The sequence below is a fragment of the Phocoena phocoena genome, chromosome 15 (genome assembly GCF_963924675.1).
Source record: "Phocoena phocoena chromosome 15, mPhoPho1.1, whole genome shotgun sequence".
In the NCBI taxonomy this organism is placed as follows: Eukaryota; Metazoa; Chordata; class Mammalia; order Artiodactyla; family Phocoenidae; genus Phocoena; species Phocoena phocoena.
This window is the reverse complement of record NC_089233.1, coordinates 35,351,692-35,374,617: the sequence shown is the minus strand read 5'-3', so window position 1 is coordinate 35,374,617 and position 22,926 is coordinate 35,351,692. Positions and strand designations below refer to the sequence as shown.

Sequence of the window (22,926 nt, the reverse complement as noted above, 5' to 3'; positions counted from 1 at the left end):
GGGCAGCAGGGGCACTGTGGGTCCCCTCCCCACGGCCCGTTTCCCTCGTTATTTTCTAGAGTACAGTATCCAGAAGGTTTCTATAAAGCCTTTTTGTTTTTATTGCACATCATAGAAAACGAACTGCACTGTATTTAAGACAGACAAGACATTCACGAGGACATAGAGACCCAAACTTTTCTTCTTCTCCAGCCCTCACCTGCACTCCACAGGCGGCTACAACACATACTGGTGGAACCAGTTAATGAAGAACATGCTTATGTGGGGGGCTTCAGAGCTGTACTGGGCCTTCTGTACTGTCCAATTCAAAGACTGCTGGTGACAGTGACAGGTGTCTGGGCAGGACAGCTGGGCCAGCAGAGCACCTGGGGCCTGGCAGTTCAGGGCCTGTGGACAGCTGGTCTGCTGGTGGAGGCTGGAATTACAGCCCAAGTGCTGAGAAGGAAGACATGGGCAGGGGCAGCCTGGACCCAGGCATCCACCTGTGATGGGCAGGGGCAGCCTGGACCCAGGACACCTGTGACTGGTGGGCAAAGAGAGTGGAAAACGCAGCTGAATCAGGCCTTGCCCTGGCCAGCTGGCAGTGGCCCACCCCCTCCTGAAACACATGGGGCCCAAGGGGGTTAAAGGGAGACAAACTGTGGGCACCAATGGAGGGAGGGGCCAGGGCCCCTAAATCCAGCAGATGACACACTCCAAAGGCCACTCTAGGATATGAGGTCAAGAGGAAGCCGATCTGGGTTGGTGCTGCCGTTATTCACAGGGGGAGCGGTATGGTCAGAAAGCTCAGAAACACTGTGGGGGCCTGGCTGGCTGGCTGACGGGGGCTGCAGACCCTCACAGGCTGCTGATGGCCTGGGGTTGGGGGCGGGGGACAGGCCCGCGGGTTCTGACCCCCGTCTTCTTGCTCATGGGCTGCCGTCTCTTCCTCTCAGGCTTCGCCTTGCGGGCGGCAGCTGTGGTGAAGGTGATGCACTGGGTGTCTAGGAAGTCCAGCAGCTTCCCCGTGGCCACGTGGATGCCTTGATGCTTCAGCTCGGCCTGTAGCTCTGCCAGCTCCAAGGGCTGGTACAGCAGGACCTTGCGGTAGAGGGCTGGCTTGGAGCAGATGTAATGCCTCACGGCCTCCTCTGTGGCCGCTACCTGGATGGCCGCCTGTGAAGCACTGACATCCTCCTCGTCCTCCTCATCTTCTCCTGCAGACTCCAAGGCCGCTCCAAAGTCACAGGAAGAACTGAAAAGAACCAGACAATAACACCTAGCAACACCCCTTCTTTCCAGCCTCCACCCCGAGACCAGGAGCCTCTTTGAGGGAAGGAGTGTGTTTCTTTGTCCCCTGCGGAGCCCGGCACATGGACGACCCCCAGGGCAGTAGGAAGCCCCAGGCTGCTGTGTCCCTGGCACTCTAGCTGCCGGCCTGAGCGGGATCGCACCCTCAGCCAGAATCTAATGCCGAGGGCAGCTGTGCTAGGCTGGCCCTGCTTGTGAGAGAGGATGTGGCCCTGTCCTTCCATCTGGTTACCTTTGTGAGCTGCAGGAGCTGTCACTGCTGTCTACAGAGGTGGCCATGGATTCCTGGGAGGCCAGTAGCTGGGTGTCACCATCAGGGCCTGGAGGGCCCTCCTTGGCTGGTGACGTGCTCAGGGCAGGGACCCTTCCACCAGGCTGTGTCTTTTGATGTTGGGGGCCCTTGGTCTTAGCAGGTCCCTTGGACCTTTGGGGAAGGGAGCCAGAAATGGCCTCCAGCTGGGTGCGGCCAGCTGCCCTTGAAGCCTTAGAGGTCTTGGTGGTGTAAGTCTGGCTGCAAGGAGCCTCCAAGGGCACCTGTGAGGACTGGCTCTCTTCCTCAGAGTCTGACTCCAGTATCTGGTGAGTGTACTGGAATATCTCCTTCAGTTTCAGGACCATTTGGCGTTTGGGCAGAGGGCGGACCCCAAACCTGAATGGGAAAACAGATGAACGTCAGCAAAGAGCAAACAGGTATTAACTAATTAAACTAGTGGCTTTATGTAACTGAATCTTAAATGCCTGACTTAAGAGCATTCAGAGGTCGGTATCTATCCTGCATACCCACTGAGCTGACTCAGGAATATTCCAGAAAGGCCATTCCCCCTGAGTTCTGAGTGGTGGTGGTAGCAGTGACCTCCCCAGTGTCCAAGGCAAACAGCAGAATTCATTGGAATGTGAGTTTTGATGTTCTTTTAAAAAATCAGCTCTCCCTCCTCAGACTGTTAAGGCAAGGGTACCATTCCCATCCACATGGCACATGGAGACCTGCCACCTGATGGGTGACCTGGAGGAGTGTCATTTCTTGGCCCTAAGTCACCTGGGGAACAGTATGTGGAGAGCTGGGAGTCACGCACGCCCCCCCACCAGCCAGAGGCTCCTGCCACCAGAGCCCAGGGTGCCGTTCTGCTCCCCACTTCACTAAGCCTGGACATAGGTGCAGGAGGGAGGGTCTGCTCAGAGCAAGCTTTCCAGAACAACACCAACCTGTCCAGTTCTTTCTTCAGCACCGGGGTCTCCATGATGGAATACCTTGGCATTGGGGTTATGGGCACTTCGGGGGGCAAGTTCTTCTTCCGGTTACCACCTTCTGGGTAGAACAAAAGAAACATACGTTTCAGCACGAGGGCCCTGGGTTTGCCTCTTCTGACCCTGATAGTGTCACTTAGAGAAATGCTGCCCTCGCTTCAGGACAGCAGTGATGTCCACCCTTCACTGTTTGACTCTGGAGTCACATCTTCCCATTGGAAAGCATCACACAGCACGCGGTGAGGGCCACGGGCTTATGTGGTGCTGATGCTGTGAAGGGCTCGAAAGCAGGTAAGCAGTTGCCAGGGGCTGGGGTGAAGGGGCAGTGGGGCGACTGCTAATGGGATGGGATTTATTTTGGGGTGATGAAAACACCCTGGAATTAGTTGTAGAATACTGTACTAAAAAGCCATTGAATAGTACATTTGAAAGGGTGAATTTTATGATATGTGAATAACATCTCAGTAGTGCTGTTATTAAAAAAAATCAGTATTTTAAAGACAACTTAGGGACAACTTAAGTACATCTGGACTTTGGTTCTTATCCTGTTTATGAGCATGGAGTCCTTTGAGATGCCAATGAGAACAACAGGATCTGTCTTGTGAAAAATGCACAAGATTCTTTATATCATTTCAGAGAGTTTGTGACCCTCATGAATCTCCCCTCAGATTCTGACTAAGGTCCCCCTGGTCTCAGGTCTCCTGCAGCGGTTCTCACACACCACCCGGGAACCTGTTAGAAATGCAAAATCTTGGTTACACAGCAGACCTCCTGAAGCAGCAGCTCTGGGGTAGAGACCGGCCACGTGTGTTTTAAGAAGCTCTGCAGGCAATTCTGACGCCCACTCAAGGCTGATAGCACTGGTTAATGATGCCCAGCTGGTCTAAGATTTTAGGGGGACATGAAATGGCAGGACACAGGCAGATGCTCTGCCCATAGGCTCTGCTTCCCTGTCACCAGTCACGGCTCAGTGTCGCCTGGTCCCTTCCCAGACTCTCCCTGGATCAGTCCAGCTGGAGGGGATAGCGGTGGGGCAGCAGCACCTCAAGGGGCCGACACCAACACCGGGGGCCTTGATTTTCCCCTGTGACTGAAATGAGCTGAGAAGTGGGGTCCCTCCACCAGTGGGGCCGATAAGGCTCACAGCAGACCTCCCACACTCACCCCACCTGGTCTTTTAATTGAGATGAAATTCACATAACAAAATTTTAAAGTGAACAGTAGCACTTAGCACATTCAGTGTTGTGCAACCACCACATCTTTCCAGTTCTAAAACATTTCATCCCCCAAAGAAAGTTCCATGCTCGTCACTCCCTGTTCTCCTCCCCCCAAGCCCCTGGTGATCACTCATCTACTTTCTGTCTCTATGGCTTTGCCCATCTGAATGTTTCATATAAAAGGAATCATATAATACGTGGTGGCCTTTTGTGTCTGGCTTCTTTCACTGAGCAGCATGTTTTCAAGGTTCATTCTGCTGTATCTGTGTCAGTGCTTTATTCCTTCATATGGCTGAATAATATTCCACTGTATGTATGTGTGGACCACATTTCTTTATCCACTTATCAGCTGATGGACACTTGGGTTTCCACCTTTTGGCTGTTGTGAATATTGCTGCTGTGAACATTTGTGTACAGGAGTCCTGACCTCAAATCCTTTGAATGTATATGTAGGAGTGGAATTGCCTGGTGGTAATGGCAATTCTGTGTTTGACTACTTGAGGAACCACACGTTTGCTCTTAAGGTGCACCTGAGGTGCCTATCACAGCCTCTCGGGAGGTGCTGGTCCACTATTCTGGAGCGGAGCCACAGACAGGGATCTTGAACAAGTACCCAGGCGAGCCACAGGATCCAGGCAGGTTTAGGAAGCCCTGACTTACTGGCTAAGGAGTATATGTTTGACAGCAGGCCGATCCTCCCCAACCGTGGAGTGGGGTCAGGCAGGCAAGGGGAGGGCTGGCCACGGGTCAGCAGGCCCCTTAGCATCACTGCCCCGCGCTGTCGTTACGACCCTCCACGCCCCTTAGTGTAAAACAGTGTAAAAGACTACACCCTCCCACTACTCACTTGGTGTCTGTAACTCTTGCAGTTTCTGGGCTCCATCCGCGCTCGGTGTCTGGGGCAGAGGAAGAGCCTCTGGGGGCTTCTGTTCTCCATCCCAATCCTCCCACAGAGCTGAGTTCAGAAAGCTCAGCCTGCTGCTCCCAGGGGAGCCGGCCCCAGGGGATTTCTCTTGAGCCTTCCTCTGGCCAGTGCAGCTTCCTCGGATGGGGGTGGTGCCCAGCAGTGCTGGGGAGCGGCAGTCACCGCTGTCCAGGGCCCCCTCCACCCTACTGCCAGGGCTACTGGTGCTCAGGGGGCCGGTCCACTCGAGGTTCAGGTGGTCGATCGGAATTGGTGAGAGGGGCTCCACGTGCCAACACCAATTGTCGGCTGGAATCAAGGGGTCACTATCCGGCAGGGGGATGTTGCTCGCCTTCCGGGAGGCCACCTCCTGCTCCTCCTCACTGTCCTCAACCTCCACCACTTCACTCGCAGTGGCCTGAACCCCTGGGCTCGGCGCAGGCGGCGGGTGCCTCTGGAACTGCCCAGTGAGGTCAGCGAGGCCTCCTGAGCCGGGACGGGGAGCCAGAGGAGAAAAGTACTGGTGGCATCTGGGGTGGGGACTGGACGGGCTTCTGCAGACCTGCCTTCTGCTGTCAGGGCTTCCGGGAGTGACAGGGCCCAGGAGTGAGGATGATGTCTGAGGCACGATGACCGAAAACTTACTCATGGCTTCCGGTTCATCCCTGTTCTCTAACAGGGCCCTGGGCTTGGGCTGAGCCAGTGGGTCTGCTGAAGGCCTGGACCTGAGGCCTGTGATTTGGGTCTGCGACGAACAGTCACGGCTTCTGCTAGCCAGTGGGGTGGCAGGCACCAGCCACGAGGTATCTGTCGTGCTGTCCTCGTCGCCACTGATCTTGGGGTCGCAGAACAGTTGGGGGGTCCCTCTGCCCCCGACAGAGCCCCGGTTCCCCAGCAGTCCCTCCACCTCCTGCTGTAGCGTGGGCTCTCTTCCTGGTGGGCTTTGGGAAGGTTCCTGCTCTGCATCGAGGTCGATGATGGAAAACAGCTCAGAGGACTTGGTGCTAACTTCAAGAACTTTCCTTTCTTCCGAGGGACCATTCAAACCTGACTTTATTTTGGTTTGTTCCAGCTCCAGCTCTTCATCTGAATCCAATAAAAGGATAACCTCATCTTCTCTGTTCACGCTGGATGGAGAGTTCTGAGACCTGGCACTCAAGCAGCCAGGTTCTGACTGGGTTAGATCCATGGGTGGTGACTTTTCTGGGGAGATCAGGACCCCTTTACCTCTGTGTTCCAACACGGAACTACATTCCTTGTCTTTCTGGCCTGGATCCTTATGTGACATGGGAAGGCTTCTGGCACTCTTTGGCTTCAGTGATGAGTTCTGGGAGGCCACCCTGGAAGCTGTGCCCTGCAACTGGGGTGTTGGCAGGGACAGGTCACTGGTGTGACGAGAACGAAGATGTGGCCGGCAGGGACTCCTGCCTTGATGGGGCTGTGATGGGAAGAAGGGTGAGTGTGAGGGAGGTGCCTGCTGGCGAGCAGGGGGATGGGAACTCTCTATCTCCCTTTCCCATACGGTGCAGTTTCCTTCCTTGCGATCACTTGTCATCTGGGAGGGTTCAGGGTATCCGGCTTGAGGCGATGAAAAGGACTGTTCATCATCAACATCAACTGAGCACAAAAAGGTGCTTTCCTGCTTCTCTGCTTGACCCCGGGCAGGGCTGGAAGAGTAGGGAAGAGCCAGTGCTTCCTCTGGGGACTCTGCGTTCTCCTCCCTGTCCAAACCCCGGTCCCCGGGGGACAGGAGCATGGACTGTCTCATGTTTTTCCATTTGTCTGGGGCCTCATCTCTTCCTTGCCCAGATGATTCCATCTGCTCTGCATTTTCTGACTGTTCTTTATTGTGAACGCTTGTGAGGATTCCCCCAGAAACTGGACCGTCCTCCCTGAGCTGGTCAGCTTCTTCCTCCATCGCTGGAGCTTTCTCCCACTGGAGCAGCTTTCGCTGAGTAGCTGCAAATTCATAAATTTCTTCCATTTCTGCCTCATTCACCTTTTCTCTGTCTTCTTCTCCGCCCTCGGATTTCAGCAGAGCCTCTGCTTCCTCCTCCTCACCCCGCCACACCGACCGCAGGAGTTCTTGGAAAGTCTCCACTCTGCTTTCACAATCCTCGTCTTCCTGCTCCTTCTGCTGTCCACCCTCTGCATCCATCGGGACGGGCACCTGTTCGCACAGGTGAACAAGCTCAGTCACGCCAAACCTGCAATGGGAAAGCCATACGTCACCTCACCCTGCGCAGAGGCGGCAGCTGGGTGTCCAGGTGCGGGAGGCTTGGAGCAGGAGCCCTCACGGGGAGGATGGCCATGACTCACCCTGGCCTTTCCCCTGCTCCCCTACGGAGACGGTTCCCGTGCTCATGCCCAGCTATGCCCCAGGCTGCTCAGTTCTAGAAACACAGCCTTCAAGGAGGGCCACTAACCCTGCTGTGCAGGCCCAAGTGCAGGCTGAGGGGAGATGGCAGGGATGGGTGGTGCTGTGACCGGGAGAGCACCCAAAGCGCTGTGACTGATGCAAACCGGGACACCCAAACCTGTCACAGGTCAGCCAGGCCTAGGGCCACACCAGCCTGCCACCTGCTTGACGGCTCTGTGGTCTAATTGGTACCTTTGAAACTCCAGAGGCTGAGCCCATCCTTCCCAATAATGCACCTGAGAAGTGAACAAGGTTTCATCCCAGAGGCCCTCGAGGCTTATCAGGAAGTAAAACACCTATTTTTGCTGAGCTACCTGCCACCTCTCCTGACATACTGGTGTGGACAAACCAGGTAGGTGCAAACTCATGGGAGTTAGATCAAGCATCCCACTCACTTCCATTTTCTGGGACTTGGTAAAGGACAGCTGTTGTTCAGCTTTGGTGGCAGAACCACCAAGGAGTGGCAGTGTTTGGGGGCTGAGGTTGGGACCACCCTCTCACCACGCCCAGGGATCAAAAGCCACAGGGCCCTCCTCAGCCGGCACTTGGCTCTCCTGCAAGTGTTCATTCTGGCCAGACTTCCAGTCAATACACCCTGTTCAAGGTCACCACCGGGTATAAACGGGGGGATTAAAAGGTACAGGAAGGACTCAGCCCTGACCTTCCCACGGGCCACCAACCAGATAATCCTTGTCAGTTAATGTCAAAAGCTGTGAAGTAAATGGGAAGAACAATCCGGACCTGTGGGCCAGAGAGCTCAGGTCAGGGGCCAGGTGGGGAGTAAGGGCAGTGTCCGCAGCATAGAGGTAACGCAGGAACACCCGGGCGGCCTCAGCGCTGACGTCACTCAGCAGAACGCGCTGGGTCCTCATGTCACCATCTTCTGTTGCAAAGAAGCCTTCACTGTTTACCTGAGGGAGAAACGCATGCAGAGGAGTTACCGAGTGGACAGTCGTGACTTGGGGCGAAACAGACCTCAGGGAGGTTCTGGGAGCCTCTGAGCTTGTCCCAGGACAGGTATTAGCCAGTGCTGCTCCATTTAGTTGGCCAGGAATTCTGCAGGTTAGGCCACAAAACTTGTCTGTTTCCAAAATCAAGTCAGTGATAGATGCTCAAGAACCCAGTCAGTCCCCTCTTGACAGGCATATCAAAGGCACTAGAACTTTCTGACGAGACTGACAGCAGTTTCTGGGATTCCTGCAATGCGATGTTCAAGTCAAATGCACAATGGCACAGAAATGTCGCAGTAGCTCGAGCTTAACAAGGTTGATTATAACACTTTACAATTATGCAAATAGAGGAAAAGGAAACAATTCTGGGGAGAAAAGGATTTTTATTCAACAGAACAAGAAATCTGATGTTTCCCAAAGCTCATCTCCTCATAGAGCTTCCTGACCTCAAACCTGTCTTCTCCATGGAAGCATAACCTTGATGGCAACAGAGGAAGAACATTCCAGGGCAGTGGGAGGAGAGCCGGGGTTGGGGGAGGAAAGGGGGCAGGAAGACAGAGGGAGAGGCAGGGCACAGAGGGAAGAAGAGGGGAGGAGGGAGAGGAGGGGGGAGGGAAGGGGGTGGGGAGGCAGCTTGACCGCACACTTACGTGCTGCATGAGAAGTGGGCATCGGGCATAGAGCACAAACTTGTGGGCATAAAGCACCTCCCCACCGTCCATCTGAAACTGGATGTCGCTGAGGTGTGGGTTGTTGACCATGGCACCGAAGTCGGCCACCAGCAAACCGAGGGCGAGCTGAAATGAGAGGGGTAGAGCGGCCACTGCCGCCTGTCGCCCACCTAACTGTGCAGGCCCAACTGACGGGGTGCAGGTGGCCAGTCAGGGCCTCGTGCTGCTCCCTACAAGGTCCAATGTTGGGCTCCACCGTTAAGTTACCTTTAGGACCTCAGGGACACAGAACAGCAAAACCCAGTCCTTTCTAAAAATCTCCATCACACCCAATTCCCTGGCCTAAATGGGAGCCCCAGCCCATGGAGAGGTGCGCTTGACGGCAGCATCAGCACCTGCTGAGGGCTCCACGGGCCAGGCGGCGTGCGGCCCCACAGGAAGCTTCCAGCCTGGCCTGCCGTGACAGGTGGGGCCTGAGCCCAAGCAGTTACGGGGCCGGCCGAGGAGCTCTGTGTCCCTCTCTGACACGTGCCACGTCTCTAGGGAGACCTTGGTGAGAAGTGCTTGGCTGATACCAATGCACTCACGGGATGACACCCACCCTAAGGAAAACCCAGCTTCTAACCCAATTCGTCACCAACACAGAACACAAACTATTAGCTGGAGGCCTCCAGGACTCACGCGTGAGGGCACAGCAAGTCCTGAACGAGTGAATGGAACTTTGAGAGATGGATGCACAGAGCCGTTGGCTGAAGTGAGGCACCCTCACCGAGCAGGGGTGCTCCCCAGGCCCCAGGACAGAGCAGGCTCCCAGGGCCGGGCTACTGAGGTGCCCCAGGGTTCAGCAACAAAAGGGACAACTGCCTCATGGCAAAGCCCCGCTCAGTTCAAAGCCCGTCAAGGGGATCAGTGGACTCGAGCAGGGGCCTAGAGGCTGGCAGTGAGCTGGCAGCACTGAACACACAACAAGCCCTTTGGCCAAGACCATGGATGGAGCCAGGACAGGGCCAGACATTCTTACCGAAGCCTGGCTGCTCCTCTCCAGGCACTTCTCCTTGTCTGGCAGGACAAACCCAGTCAGTGGAAGGCTGCTGGGCGACAAGTCCATTCCTGAGAGGAGGATTCGCAGGTTAAAAGAACAGCACCTCCTGACAACATCAACCACCAGGGAAAGAGCATCACCTGGGCTGACCCGAGGACGTCTTCATGGAAAGCGAACTGCCCACAGACCACCTGCACCACCACCCCCTCCCAACAGAGAGGGACTCGGGAGAGAAAGAGCTGAAATCAGCCCTCATGACCACTCGTTCTGGCAAAAGGCTCTGTCCTTGGTCAAAGTTGAAGGAAGACTGTGACAAACTCACCTAAATCACATTTACCTTTGAGGAAAAATGAAAGCACCTAGTGAGACTACATTCTCCCTGTCACATGGGGATGAGCCTGGCAACATCGGATCTGAGCAGCTCTCACTGCCCTGGTCCCAGGGAGAACAGGCCCCAGTGGCCAGTGTCTCACCTGTGGCCCCTCCTGAGCCGGCCGGGCCCCCACTGCAGGGCCACGGGCTGGCGCTCAGCCCCTCTCCTGCCAAGTCCAGGAGGTCCTGCAGGGCCTGATGCTCCCTCTGGCTGGCGGAGGGCGCTGGGCTCAGGGGGCTATGGCCCACAGGGCGGGTGCCATGGACGGCAAGGGGTGTTTGCACGCCAGGCTCTGGCTTCTCAGGCAGCTCCAGTGGCAGCATGGGCTCCTGTGTGAGGCCCTGAAAGAAGTGGGAGAGCCAGAGTGAGCGTGCGGCCACCACAGCAGGCTCCCCAAGGGTGTGAGCCTCAGCCCAGAGCGACCCTGGGAAGCTTGTCACCATTGCCACCTGTCAGCAGGCTCGTCTGTCACGGCAGAGGCCATGCCTGTGGCCTCCACATCTGCAGAAGGGTTCCCAGGGCCCCCGCCCTCCTAGTATCGTCTGCATTGCTTCAAGCGGGTGAGTACCAATTCCAGACACCTGCATAGGCCAGTCTGGTTCCTGTCCCCCATCACAAGCAGGTCATACGTGGTCCGGGAGAAGGCCCTGGGACTCTGCATTTTAAACTCTCCAGGAACATAACACACTTGGGAGCCAGTGGTCTCCCTGTTCCTACCAGGGGAACCATCTGGTTGCCGCAAAGAAAACACGCTAGACCACACACGATGCTCCTTGGCTTCCCCCCCCTCCCATCTTCCTCCAACTTTCTGCCGCCACCCTCTCTCCTGAGCCCACCCGTGCCAGCTCGGAAGGGAGCACACCTCGATGGGCCGCTGGGGCACCAGGGGAGGGACGAGGCTGGCCGTGTAGAAGGATTCCAGAGCCCAGGCCCCGGTCAGGGCGCTGCCCTCCCACAGAAAGTTCTGCTTTCCTCCAGGTGGTCGAAGACCCCGCCTGCTCTTTTCCAGCTCTTCCTTAAAAATTCTGCTCGCAGGAAGCGGTGGCGTGCCAGACAGCTCCAGCTCCTCTTCCAAGAGCTGGGCCACGCGATCCTCCATCTGTCTCCCTGTGGTCTCCATGTCCTGGACTAACAACTGCGGGGGCGTAACGGGGGCTTTCTTCTTGCGACTTTTCTTCTCTAGAGCTAAACAGAAGCAACACGGAGTCATCCTCCCCCCGAGGCCTCCAGCTGCTCCTTTAGCGGCTGCCGTGCGGCGAGGCTCCCCCGGCACCACCCTTGACTACACGTACCTGCTCCCGGTCTCGTCCTCTCAGAAAAAGCGTTTCCCAGCCTGAGTGCCGCCGGCACAGCCTTCTGCTCCATCTCGGACCGGGACAGAGCCATGGCCACCAGCAGGTCCTCGGACGGCGCCTCGGGCTTGGCGACCTTCCGCCTCTTCTGCGGCTCCTTCTTGGCAGTGGCTCCCTTCCGCTTCAGACCTCCAGCGTGATCCCTGAGGCTTAAAAGGCAGCCACACCAAAAGGTTAGTGAGGCTAGAGATGCGAGCACTTCCTGTTCTGAGGTGGTCCCCACTGGACCCGAGAAGGCTCACCCTTTCTCCTTGGTAGGGGGCACGAGAGAAAAGGGATAAATGTGCAGACAGAAGCATCAACGGCTTCTGTACTCAGTCACTGCGCTCACTCTGTGCCTCACGTGAGCTCGCCTGATCCTGGGCCATGAGTTCAGCACAGTCCAGACACGGGAGGGTCTGGGTCCTTCCAGGTGATGCTGCCCAGCAGGGTTCTTGGCAGACACACAAAGCCGACAGCAGCACCCGCATACCCCAGACGTGGCCAAACCCTTCTGGTGGAGTCAGCTACCCGGATTCCACCCACTTCTGCCCATCCATACCTCAGATGTCCTGAGGCGGACCCGGCCACATTGGCTGTGAAAAGATTCCTTCCCTCCTGCAGGGGCCCTAGGGTGGCACCTCTGCCCAAGGCCTGAAAGGCCTCCCAGGTTAGGCCACCAATGTGGTCAGCTGACTCAGAGGTCAACGTGCAACATGTCATTTGGGTTGGAGGATATTTATTTAAAGGACTTTCTGGCTGGAGAGAACCTACACCGCCTGGTGAATTCCAACAGTCTGGGCGAGAGGTGGGAGGTAAAGGTGAGACAGATGGAGATTGAAGACCCAGGACCACCTTCCCTGCACCTCAGGGCAGTGTGCGGGAAGCACCTCTGGTTTGGGTAAAAGCTCGTGCTCTCCACCGGGCCAGGGATGGCTCCGGAATCTCAGGCATCACCTCAGAGATCTCAGCGAGCCCTAATTCAGTTCCAAACTCCTGGGAACCCTGCACGATAACGACAGCCTCCAAGAAGGGAAGAAGCCACCCTAACCTCCAGGCCCTGCTGGCAGCTGCTGCAGACTGTACCTCGGCCCAGCGGGCAGGGCCTGGGCTGAGGTGAAAGCACGCGAGGGGTGCAGGAGCAAGTGAGGTGCTCTCACCAGCATGTGTGCCCTGGCTGGGGAGCTCTGACTGCCCCAGAGTCAAAACGCTCTGGGCTTGGCCGTATGGCAGGCAAGGCTCTTCGTTTGCTGTGGTTTTCTACCTTCTTCCAGAAGGACCCACACACATCTTGTCTCACTTCTTGGAGGTATTTAAAAAGCAGATATATTTTATCTGAGTAGGCAGCTTCAGTCTAGTCCTGCCAAAAGGCAAGCAATAGCTTAGATGACATCTATTCTAAGGACTTAAGGCTTCTGAATCTGTGATGCTAGTGTTGATGTGCTAAAATATGGACAGGCTTGCAGCTAAGAATCGACCACCCAGTCTCAGCACTGGCCCCCTTCAGAGGCCCATCACCTGCGTGCAAGGCAATGGCTGGAACAGACAGAGCTACTGCCCTCAGCCTTCCCTTTGCCCTCAAGAGCTGCCGAGAGAAAGAAGTCCCGAACCTACAGAAGTCCAGGGCCCGTGCTACTCTGTTCCCTGTAACACTGGGACCTACCCAGGCATCCACAGCGGCAGAGGCGATGTGGAGGGAAGCAACCCTCTGCCACTTGTTTGCCTGTGGTTTGCATGCCAAGCACTTGTTTCTGGGTATCAGCAAGGCCTCCTATTCAAACACTTAAGCATTTAATTCATGCAGAAAAATAGGCCTATGGTTCTGTCTCATCAACTTGTTGAGCTACGCTGAGTAGTCTTACATTAATAGTATGAAAATCGGACTACACTGAGCTGGAAGCCACGCTGTACCCCACACAAAATGGATGAGGTGAAGAGAATTATCGAATTCTTAGCTGCTCAGGATGGTGGGGATGGGAAAATCTCAGGAAGGCCCTCGTGGAAACCAGTCCAATCCAACTGGTCCATTTCAAAGCCTCCGACGATAGAGATCTGTCCCCTCCTCAGTCCCTGTGGAGACTATGCCCAATTTCTTCCCAAAATATTTAATCTCCAGAATCAGAGAGGGCTCTGTTGTCCTCCAACACTACAAAAGGCCTTTTTTCTTTTTTTTTTTTAAACAAATCAGAGTACTTTGATTTTTCTTCCTTTTCATCTGACTCACCTTGATGCCAGTGTGCCAGAGGCTCCCTCGGGCTGAGCTGTCTGCAGCCGCACGGCCTGGAGCAGGAGCTGCGGGCCAACCTCCATCTTCACCGCACACTGTTTCAAGTGACTGATTCTGCTCTTTGGGGTGAGAAATGGCTTGCCGCAAATTGGGCATTCAGGGATCTGAGGCACAGAAGGTCTCAGTGCCTTTTCAGCCTCGTCCAAGCACCTGGAGGAAGACAGCAAAGGTAGAAGAACCACCCTCCCTGGTAATATGATCGTAGATAGGGATTCATGTCAGCGTGGACGTGCTGTGGGACAAAGCCTGTTCCCCCTGAGCTTATCCCTCCACACAGCCTACAGTCAGCCTCCAGACATTGAATTCAGGTTTCTGTTAGCAAAGGTGTCTGAAGAAAGCAAGGATACACTAAACATAGAGTCATGGGAGTAACCATATGGCACAGTGATTCTACTCCTAAGTATATGCCCCAAAGAGCTGAAAGCAGATACTCAAGGGACTTCCCTGGTGGTCCCAATGCAGGGGGCCTGGGTTCCATCCCGGGCTGGGGAACTAAGATCCCACATGCCGCAACTAGGCCCGCGTGCTGCAACTAGAGAAGCCCAAGTGCCACAACGAAGAGCCCACACAGCCAAAATAAATAAATACATTAAAAAAAAAACAACAACAGATACTTAAGCAAATACATGGAAAGCATGTTCACAGCAGCTCTATTCATAAAACCCAAAAGGTGGAGACAAATGTCCACCAATGGATGAATGAATAAACGAGATGTGGTCCATCCATACAGTGGAATATTATCTAACCTTAAAAAGGAGAAAAGCACTGACACAGCTACAACATGGATGACCCTTGCCAACACTCTGCTGAGCGAAGGAAGCCAGACACAAAAGGCCATATATTGTGTGAGTCCACTTATGTCCTGAACGGGCAAATCCACAGAGACATAAGGCAGATCAGTGGTTGCCAGGGGCTGAAGAAAAGAGGGAAATGGGGGTGCCTGCTTAATGGGTCTGGGGTTTCTTTTGGGGGTGACGAGATATTATAAAATTGACTGTGGGGACTTCCCTGGTGGCACAGTGGTTAAGAATCCGCCTGCCAATGCAGGGGACACGGGTTCGAGCCCTGGTCTGGGAAGGTCCCACATGCCACGGAGCAACTAAGCCCGTGTGCCGCAACTACTGAGCCTGCGCTCTAGAACCCGCGAGCCACAACTACTGAGCCCATGTGCCACAACTACTGAAGCCCGCATGTCCAGAGCTCATGCTCTGCAACAAGAGAAGCCACCGCAATGAGAAGCCCGTGCACCACAACGAAGAGTAGCCCCTGCTCACTGCAACTGGAGAAAGCCCATGCACAGCAACAATGACCCAACGCAGCCAAAAATAAATAAATAAATAAATTTACAGGAAAAAAAAATTGCGGTGATGGCTGCACAACTCTGTCAATATATTAAGTAAACATGATTTTATTGTTCACTTTAAATGGGTGAATTGTATGGTATACAAATTATATCTCAATAAAGCTGTTTAAAAAGAAAAGCAAGGACAGATTGACACTGATACTGAGGTACTATCTCAAGATTCCCACCATGGCCACAGGAGCCCTGGAGCTGGTCACACCCACGGGAGAGGTGACCGCAGACAGGTGACGGCTGAGCTGCTCCTACCGGTTCACGTGCTGCTCCCTCCGTGTCACGGTCATAGCCGAGAGGTTCTTTTGACAGATCTGGCAAAAGAACAACCCCTTCTCCTCCAGGCTGTCGTTGTGTGCGGATGCCCGTTCTAGCCCAAACTCATGCTGGAGGGCCAAGGCCACTGCAGCGTCGCTCTCTGTGGCAGGGAGCCTGGGCCCAGACCCTGTGGAGGCACAAGGACCCATGAGGACCAGCTTATCCTCAGATGTCGAGGAGCACGGACACTGGGCGTATCGTGAGGAATCCAGACCTGGCACCACTTGGCTCATGCATGGCCCCATCCAGGGAGACTGGACACCTAGTAGGTCCCTGAGAAGGGTACTCCTTAAACTTTAACAGGTACAGGGACCCCCAGAAGGCTGGTTAAAATGCAGGTCCGGAGGCTGGCACTCTGGGGGCCCAGGTGGAGCCTGAGATTCTGCATTTCTGACAACTCCAAGGCGAGGCTGATGCTGCTGGTCCAGGACCATTCTCTGAGCATCAAGGTACTAAAGAACTTGCCTTTCTTTTCCCATCTCTGCTAAAGTCAGCAACCCTGGGCATTCCAGGTTTATAAGGCTTCTATTCCAAAAAATCTAAGTTTTCTCTTCAAAGCTCAACCTTTCCTACTACTCTTTTTCTTGCCCATCCTAGAAGAACCAGGTCAGAGTGAAATGCCATTCTCGGTTTTTCTCTGCATCAGACCAGAGGATGGACTGACTCTAATCTTGAGATGGCTCTCAAGGTGGTCATGCCCACTGCTGTGGCCCTCTGTCACATCTGACGTTGCTGGAGCAGACCCTCGGCACTCATGAGGGATATGCCCTGAGAACAAAGCCAGAAAAGCATCATACTTCATTTTGGTCCTATGTTTTTTTTAAACAAAGAAATGGTTTCTCTCTCCTGAGTATTCCTCGGTATGATGTGATGATTTATGGAAACAACTGAGTCGCATGTACAACAGGTGCTGGGCTTACGCACTGGCTGAGTGACTCCTCTGCACCCCTTGGTGCCACGTAGACCAAGGACCAACGCCACAGCAGATGTCACATCGCTATGTCACCTGCATGGACCTTTGGGGTAGCCTGAGAATCCTCAGTAATCCTGAGGTGAAATCTGCAGGTACAGTACCAGGAGACTGTATTCACTAGCCGTAAGTCTGTCGACACAGTTTCTTTCTATTTCTTTTCCTTTTGTATATTTTCACCAGGGATGAAAATTCCTATTGTTTAGGGGATAAAGTGTAGTACCACCTGACATTACAAGCCTCAAGAGGTGGTGTAACATGCAGTGCACGGCACTTCCCTGCAGGAAAAGGTTAAATGACAGCAGGAGGAAACAAGCAAATCCAGAAAGGGGGGAATTTTCAAAGACAATTGTCCTGGACTTTTCAAGAAGTTAGTATTGTGAAAGAACAAGGGCAAGACAAGGGGACTGGTCTACAGTCTAGACCAGAGAGACTACTGAGCCACAGCCACACGTGTGTGACAAATCCTCATTCAGAAAGAGAAGGAGTCCAGCTACAGAAGCTATCCTTGGGACAACCAGGGAAATCTGAATGTGAACTGATACCAGGCAGTGTTATGGAATCACTTGTGTTTATGGTATTGTGATTATATAGGAGAATCTAGGAGTGAAGCGTCATGATGTCTGTAACTTGCTTTCATATGGTACAGAAGAAACGTATATTTATAGAGACATAAAAAAATGTATGGCAAAATGTTGACAATTGTTAAATATAGGTTGAGGGCATAGGGACTTCATTGTAATATATTTTTCTGACTTTTATGAATGGGAAAATTTTGTAATAAAAAGTCAAAATTAAAAAAAGAGGAAGTGGTACCTTGTCAAAGAAGCTAAGTGAGAAACGACCCAAGGGACCCTCTGTTCTCTGGCGAGACAGAGTGGCAAAGGTAGAGCGCCACCCCCAGCAGAGACGCAATGAACACGGGCTCCTTCCTGACTCCCTTCCCCGAAAGTCAACCCCGTTGGGAAGACAGAGGACTCCCATCATACCGTTCCCTGCCATCATCTCTTGAGGGCCCTTTGGGACGTTTTCTTCAAGTGCAGCCTCTAGGGAGCACCCTTCTGAACCGTGTTTCAAACGCTCGGGGTCTGCTCTCTTGAACTGCTGCATTCGCTGTAGCACCAGCTCTGCCGCCCGGGGTTTGGAGGGACTGGGCACCATCGCAGTCAGACAGGAAGGAGGGGGCTGGGAGCGGCTGTCAGGAGCGGCCTCTGGTAAGGAGGAAAACATTCATATGCATCAGTTCTAGCCGGAGGAACCAAAGACTCTTCCAAAGTTTCAAACACCTCAAGTTTCAAAGGGGTGCTTTACTGACTAGTTTAGGTTTAAATCTTTTTTTTTTTTTCTGGTATGCGGGCCTCTCACTGTTGTGGCCTCTCCCGTTGCAGAGCACAGGCTCCAGACACGCAGGCTCAGTGGCCATGGCTCACGGGCCCAGCCGCTAGACCGAGGCACGAACCCGTGTCCCCTGCATCGGCAGGTGGACTCTCAACCACTGCGCTACCAGGGAAGCCCTAGGTTTAACTCTTAAGTGTGAATAGTACTGATTGTTTTTTGGTAACCTCACTGTTTGTGGTAATATAAATACCCCTGTCATAAATATCTATGACAGGAGGGGGCATGGGGAGTGACTGCTATTGAACATGGGGTTTATTTCTGAGGTGGTGAACATGTTCTAAAATTAAGTAGGGGGGATGGCTGCACAACTCTGTGAATATACTAAAATCACTGAGCCATACACTTTAAAAGGGTAAATTTTATAGAATGTGAATTGTATCCCTATAAAGCTGTTATTAAAGAAGTATTAAGGACAAACACATATCTTTCTAGGTCAGAAGTTTTCCTTTAACTTGGTGTCTGTAGATGACCTCCGGGGGAGGATCCACGAAGCCCCTGAAGTTATATGTCAATTTTGCAGGTGTGTTCGGGGGTGCAGTGTTCTGGGGGAAATCAAGCATAGCTTTCACTAGACTCTCAAAGGGAGCATGAAGGACCAGTAATGTTTCAGCAACATTAACGAAGCCTTACAACAGTTTCTTTACCACCACTGCAATGGGAGGTCATGCTGACCACATATTATTTAAGATCAGGAAGTGAAGGTGAGAAGAATTTAGAAACAATACTCAGGAGCCCAAAGATCGTGTACTGTATTATATATGCAAGGCTGGTTGTCAGTTCTGCATGAAGAATGTATGCTAAGCATATGGTTTAGTACACCAAGGGCAGCAGGATAAGAAAGCTGCTTTAAACGAACAAACCAAAAAAAAAAAAAAGAAGAAGAAGAAAAAGCAAAGAATAAAAGGTGTTTGGAGGAGAAGGGAAGGACGAGAATATTCTCCTGGGACTCAAACCCACACGGCACCCTCATTCTACCTTTCAGCAGCCTAACCAAATTGGCTGGCCCACTGCAACTTAACCACTTTGGAATGAGCTCAAGAAAGTGAGAGAAAAAAGAAAAAAAAGGAAGTGAGAGAAGCAGCATTATTTTCATGTTCATGTAACTCATGTCAACTGCGTGATGTAAACATTAATAGGAAACTTAAAGAGAAGAGGGTCCCAAATATATCATGTAGAAAATTCACACGGGTTCTATTTTTTATGACTATTGTTTAAAACAGGAGTTGGCAAACTACGGTCCTCGGGCTCGCTGCCTGTTTTTGTTAAGTGAAGTTTTGCTGGAACACAGCCCATTCTATTACATACTGTCATAGGGAGTTGAGTAGTTTGCGACAGAGACTGTACAGCTTGCAAAGCCAAAAAATTTACTAGCTGGCCCTTTTCAGAAAGTTTTCCGACCCCTGGTTTAAAATAGTACAAATCACCTCTGGTTTCCTCTCTGGAAAAGTTTTGGCAGCTGTTTCAGCTGGTTACCTGTCTGGGTGCTCCATGCACTGTCCTGGAGCACAGCAGAAGCATGCACGCCTCCCTCCCCATTTTCAGGGGGAGCCGGTTCACTCTCTGGCCACTTGGGTGCCCCTTGCTTTTGAGTCCGCAGGACCTGGCTGCCAGAGCGAGTTTTCCTCTCAGCGGGGCCTTGAAGGGTTTTGTTCTTAGAAGCAGGTGGTTTGGTCCTTTTCAGTCTGCTTCTTATCTGGATGTTGTTTGAGGCCTTTTGTGTCTTCCTTTCCCCCGACACTTCCTTGGGGCCATTCTTTTTCACCCTTTGGAAAAAGCTGGCACAGAGTTCCTTAAAGTCATCGTCTGACTCATCCATCATCTGACGGGTTTGAAGGCTTTCAGGCTGGTCTTCGGAGGAGTGAGGGTCAATCTGGGGGCATGTGGACAGATGAGAAAGTGAACCCGAGTGTGAGCCTAGCCAGGCCTCGTTCGCGCTCGCAGCTTCATTATGGCTCCTCTCTACTTCTCACTGAGGTACCTGAAGAGTCTGCACAATTAAGCAGGAAGTACTGCTCCCCCCTGCCATAATGATTTAAAATGTCTTTCTTCAAATTGAACCTGTGTTAAACAGCACGTTTAAAGCTTACCTTTATTAAAGTTCAGAGCTGAGAGCTTCTGTTGTCCAGTAGATGCCTCTGAGAGAGAGTACATGTGACCTTGGTGCTCAGGTGATTCTCCAAGATCTCCACAGTGATAAAGCACATTTGATTCATTTAATTTTTCACTCGTGGAAAACCAAAAGCATCTAAGTGTAACTAGACAGATATTGTTATTTTATGCCATTTCTTCCAGGAAGGTATGAGAGCATGTGGGGTATGAGAAAAGTCTCCAGAGGAACAATACCCCTGTCAAATAATCAGCTATAGCCTGGTTAGCACAAACTAACTGTCCTACAGGCTACCACAACACAACAGGGGAGAGGGATCTAAAAACCTGTCAAAGCATGTTCTTCCACAGGCAGAAAAATGTGTGCATCTTGGAAGAATATAGTTTTATTGAAGCCTAGAGAATAAATCCCATGAAGAGCAGCCACCACAGAAACAAGATGGCCCCGGAATCCAGAAAAACTATCTCTTAGGCCTGTGCTGGTCGAAGGCCTCCAGCTCTCAGAGGCTCTATCAGCAAGCAATGTAACGAGAGAGAAAAAGAGAGAATATGCACTTGAATGCTCACGAAGAAACAAAAGATAGGAACATAGCAGGCTCTCTTTCACTGATAAAACCAATTTTTCCAAATCAGAAATAGGTCACTTTTCATCCATTCTCGCACCCCAGCAACTCTTCTAACTCAGGTGACTAGAATGCTCCTCATATGCAAAGGCTGGGCCTTATGGGCATGATTATTTATATTGGTGCAGTTTAGTGGAGTTCAGAAATCAAAACTGAATAACCCAGTGGTAGAAAGTTCATTTCAAATACCATAATGAAATCTCCACTGTCCAAGTAATCCAATTAATCACCTAGTTTTCCAAAGCTGGGCAGATACACATACCTAAAATCTACTTTGCATGGCTGGCTCATTCTCATCTTACATCTCCTTAGAGAAGCTTGCTCTCCGTCTTTATCTAAGGGAACCCTCTCCGCTCCCATTATTTTCTATCATTACACACTGTTTTCACAATGGTACTTATCACAAGTTATAATCACATGTAATAGATTTATTGAATGCTTACTGTATGCAGGCAGTGGTCCCAAGTGCTTTACAAGTCTAACTCGTTTAATACTTACAACTTTACTGGGTACAATCTATTGATGCCCTTTCTTTACAGCAAGGAACCAGGCACAAGAATGAGGAACTGACTCAAGTTGACACAGCTTTTCAAGTGGCAGGGCTGGGATCAAATCCAGGCAGTGTGGTTCCAGGGCATCAGTTCTTATATTTTTATTCATTTACTTGTTATCTGTCCCCTACTAAGCTCAAAACTTCAGGAGGGCACACACTCATCTCTATTTTGTATTCTCTTTGGCTGACAAGGTGCATGACTTGTAATAAGTGCTCGATAGTTATCTGTTGAATTAATTAACTGCAAATAGTTTGGTACAACAGGGAGCGAAGAGGAAAGTGGTGAGAGAGAAGACTGCAGGGAGAATCCGTGTCCGAGCGCCTGGGACGTTAGGCCAAGCAAACTGTTGGATGTCGAAGCTAGAACAAACTCCACCCTCCACACTGCCCTGAGTCGCCACGTCTCTGCCGATACTACTTTAAAACGGTGCATCTCCTATAGGTGCTCAATCAGTATCTGCTGAAGGAAGTAATGGATCCTACGAGACGGCAAGTTTCCAGAGGGCTAGGGACTGTGCCTACTCAGCTTTGTACCTACCGCGGCCGGGCTCACCGCAGACGCTGAAAAAAAGAATGGGCAGGTGCGGGGCTGACCCCACGCCTCGCCCAACACACGGGTTGTCACCTGGGGAAGGGCTGCCAAGGACTCTGGCAGCTATAAAGACAGACGGCGAATTCCGATCGCTAGTCAGACCCCCGGGCTATGCCCCGTAGGTATCCGGACCCCCCCAACCCCTCTTCCGTTCAGACAGCCCTGGGCTCCTCCACCCAAGCCCGGGTCCTGCCTCTAACCGCGGCTGGCGGCGAGCGAGAAAGCCTCTTCGCCCTCAGAAGAGCGAGAAAGGCCCGCGGTGGTTGTACCGCCTCTCCCGGGTGCAGACTCCCGGCCCCAAACCCCGGCTCCTCCTACCTCCGGCACCGCCGCAGCACCTTCTCAACGGAGACCAATGCGCCTGCGCATGCGCCACTTGGCGCCCCGGCGGCGAATTGCGTCTGCGCAGAGCGATCCACAAGGCTCGCTTCCCATACTCCTCCGGGGCCGGGGCGAGCGGCAGAGAGCCTGCCCACATCGCGCAGGGCGGGACTGGGCGGAGCGCGGCGCCTGGGGGCCATGTGGCTGCGTTTCCAGACGGCGCCTGGCAAAGTCTACTAAGTGTTGAGGAAGAGTTGGGGTGAGTTTAGGGCTCCGCCGCAGTTTTAAGTTGAAATTTGGGTGCACCACGGTTCACACAGGAAATGTATGCGGATTCATTGGCGGCCCCTCAGAGCGTACCTGCCTGAAGAGCCGATGGGTAAACGGAGGCGCCAGAGCTGGGGGCGGGGGGTGGCGGGTGAGGGAAGATCTTCCTTCCCGAGACGCTTGCGAGCAGGTTGAGGCCTGGAGGGCGGGTCGCCCAATGCGGGCCGGGGCCTAGGCGATACCCACCCTCTCCAGGCTGCCAGGTGCAGGCTGTCCGGGCGTGAGGGGAACGTGAAGCCGGAGAGGTTCGCCGCGGGCTGAAGTCTGAGAGACTTTATAAATCTACTAAAGGTTCTAACTTCAACCTGGGGTCATTGGGAGCCGGTAAAGATTTTGTTTGTAAAGGAGGTTCTAGTTGCAATGTAAAAATTGATCTGGAGAGGCAAGCCCGGAGGCCCATTAGGAAGCTGCTGTAATGAAGGCGAGAAATGAGCGCGGCCTGAATTAGGAGTTGGAGTGGGGGAAGGGAGAGATATTAAGACGTTTGAATTGCCGTGACCTAATTAGTTGTTAACATTTGTAGGTTTTTGGGAAAAAAAAAGTTATAGGTTTCTGGCCCGAGCATCTGAGTAGAACGTGGTCCTAGTTACTGAAATAATGAACATAGGAGAAAGAATAGTTTCGGAAGGGAGCTA

At 52.7% G+C, this 22,926-nt stretch overlaps 1 protein-coding gene across 1 annotated transcript; it reads right to left on the bottom strand.

Annotated features, from left to right (window-relative positions):
• Positions 1-216: 216 nt before the first annotated feature.
• SLX4 (SLX4 structure-specific endonuclease subunit) lies at positions 217-22,121 on the bottom strand. The gene is given in 17 exon segments (XM_065893217.1): positions 217-435; positions 895-1,234; positions 1,523-1,939; positions 2,494-2,596; positions 4,600-6,863; positions 7,817-7,986; positions 8,676-8,822; positions 9,718-9,806; positions 10,212-10,452; positions 10,974-11,290; positions 11,404-11,612; positions 13,667-13,879; positions 15,339-15,528; positions 17,361-17,582; positions 19,194-19,218; positions 19,220-19,731; positions 21,962-22,121. Coding segments are annotated over 17 exon segments (5,838 nt in total).
• Between the last annotated feature and the right edge of the window lie 805 nt (positions 22,122-22,926).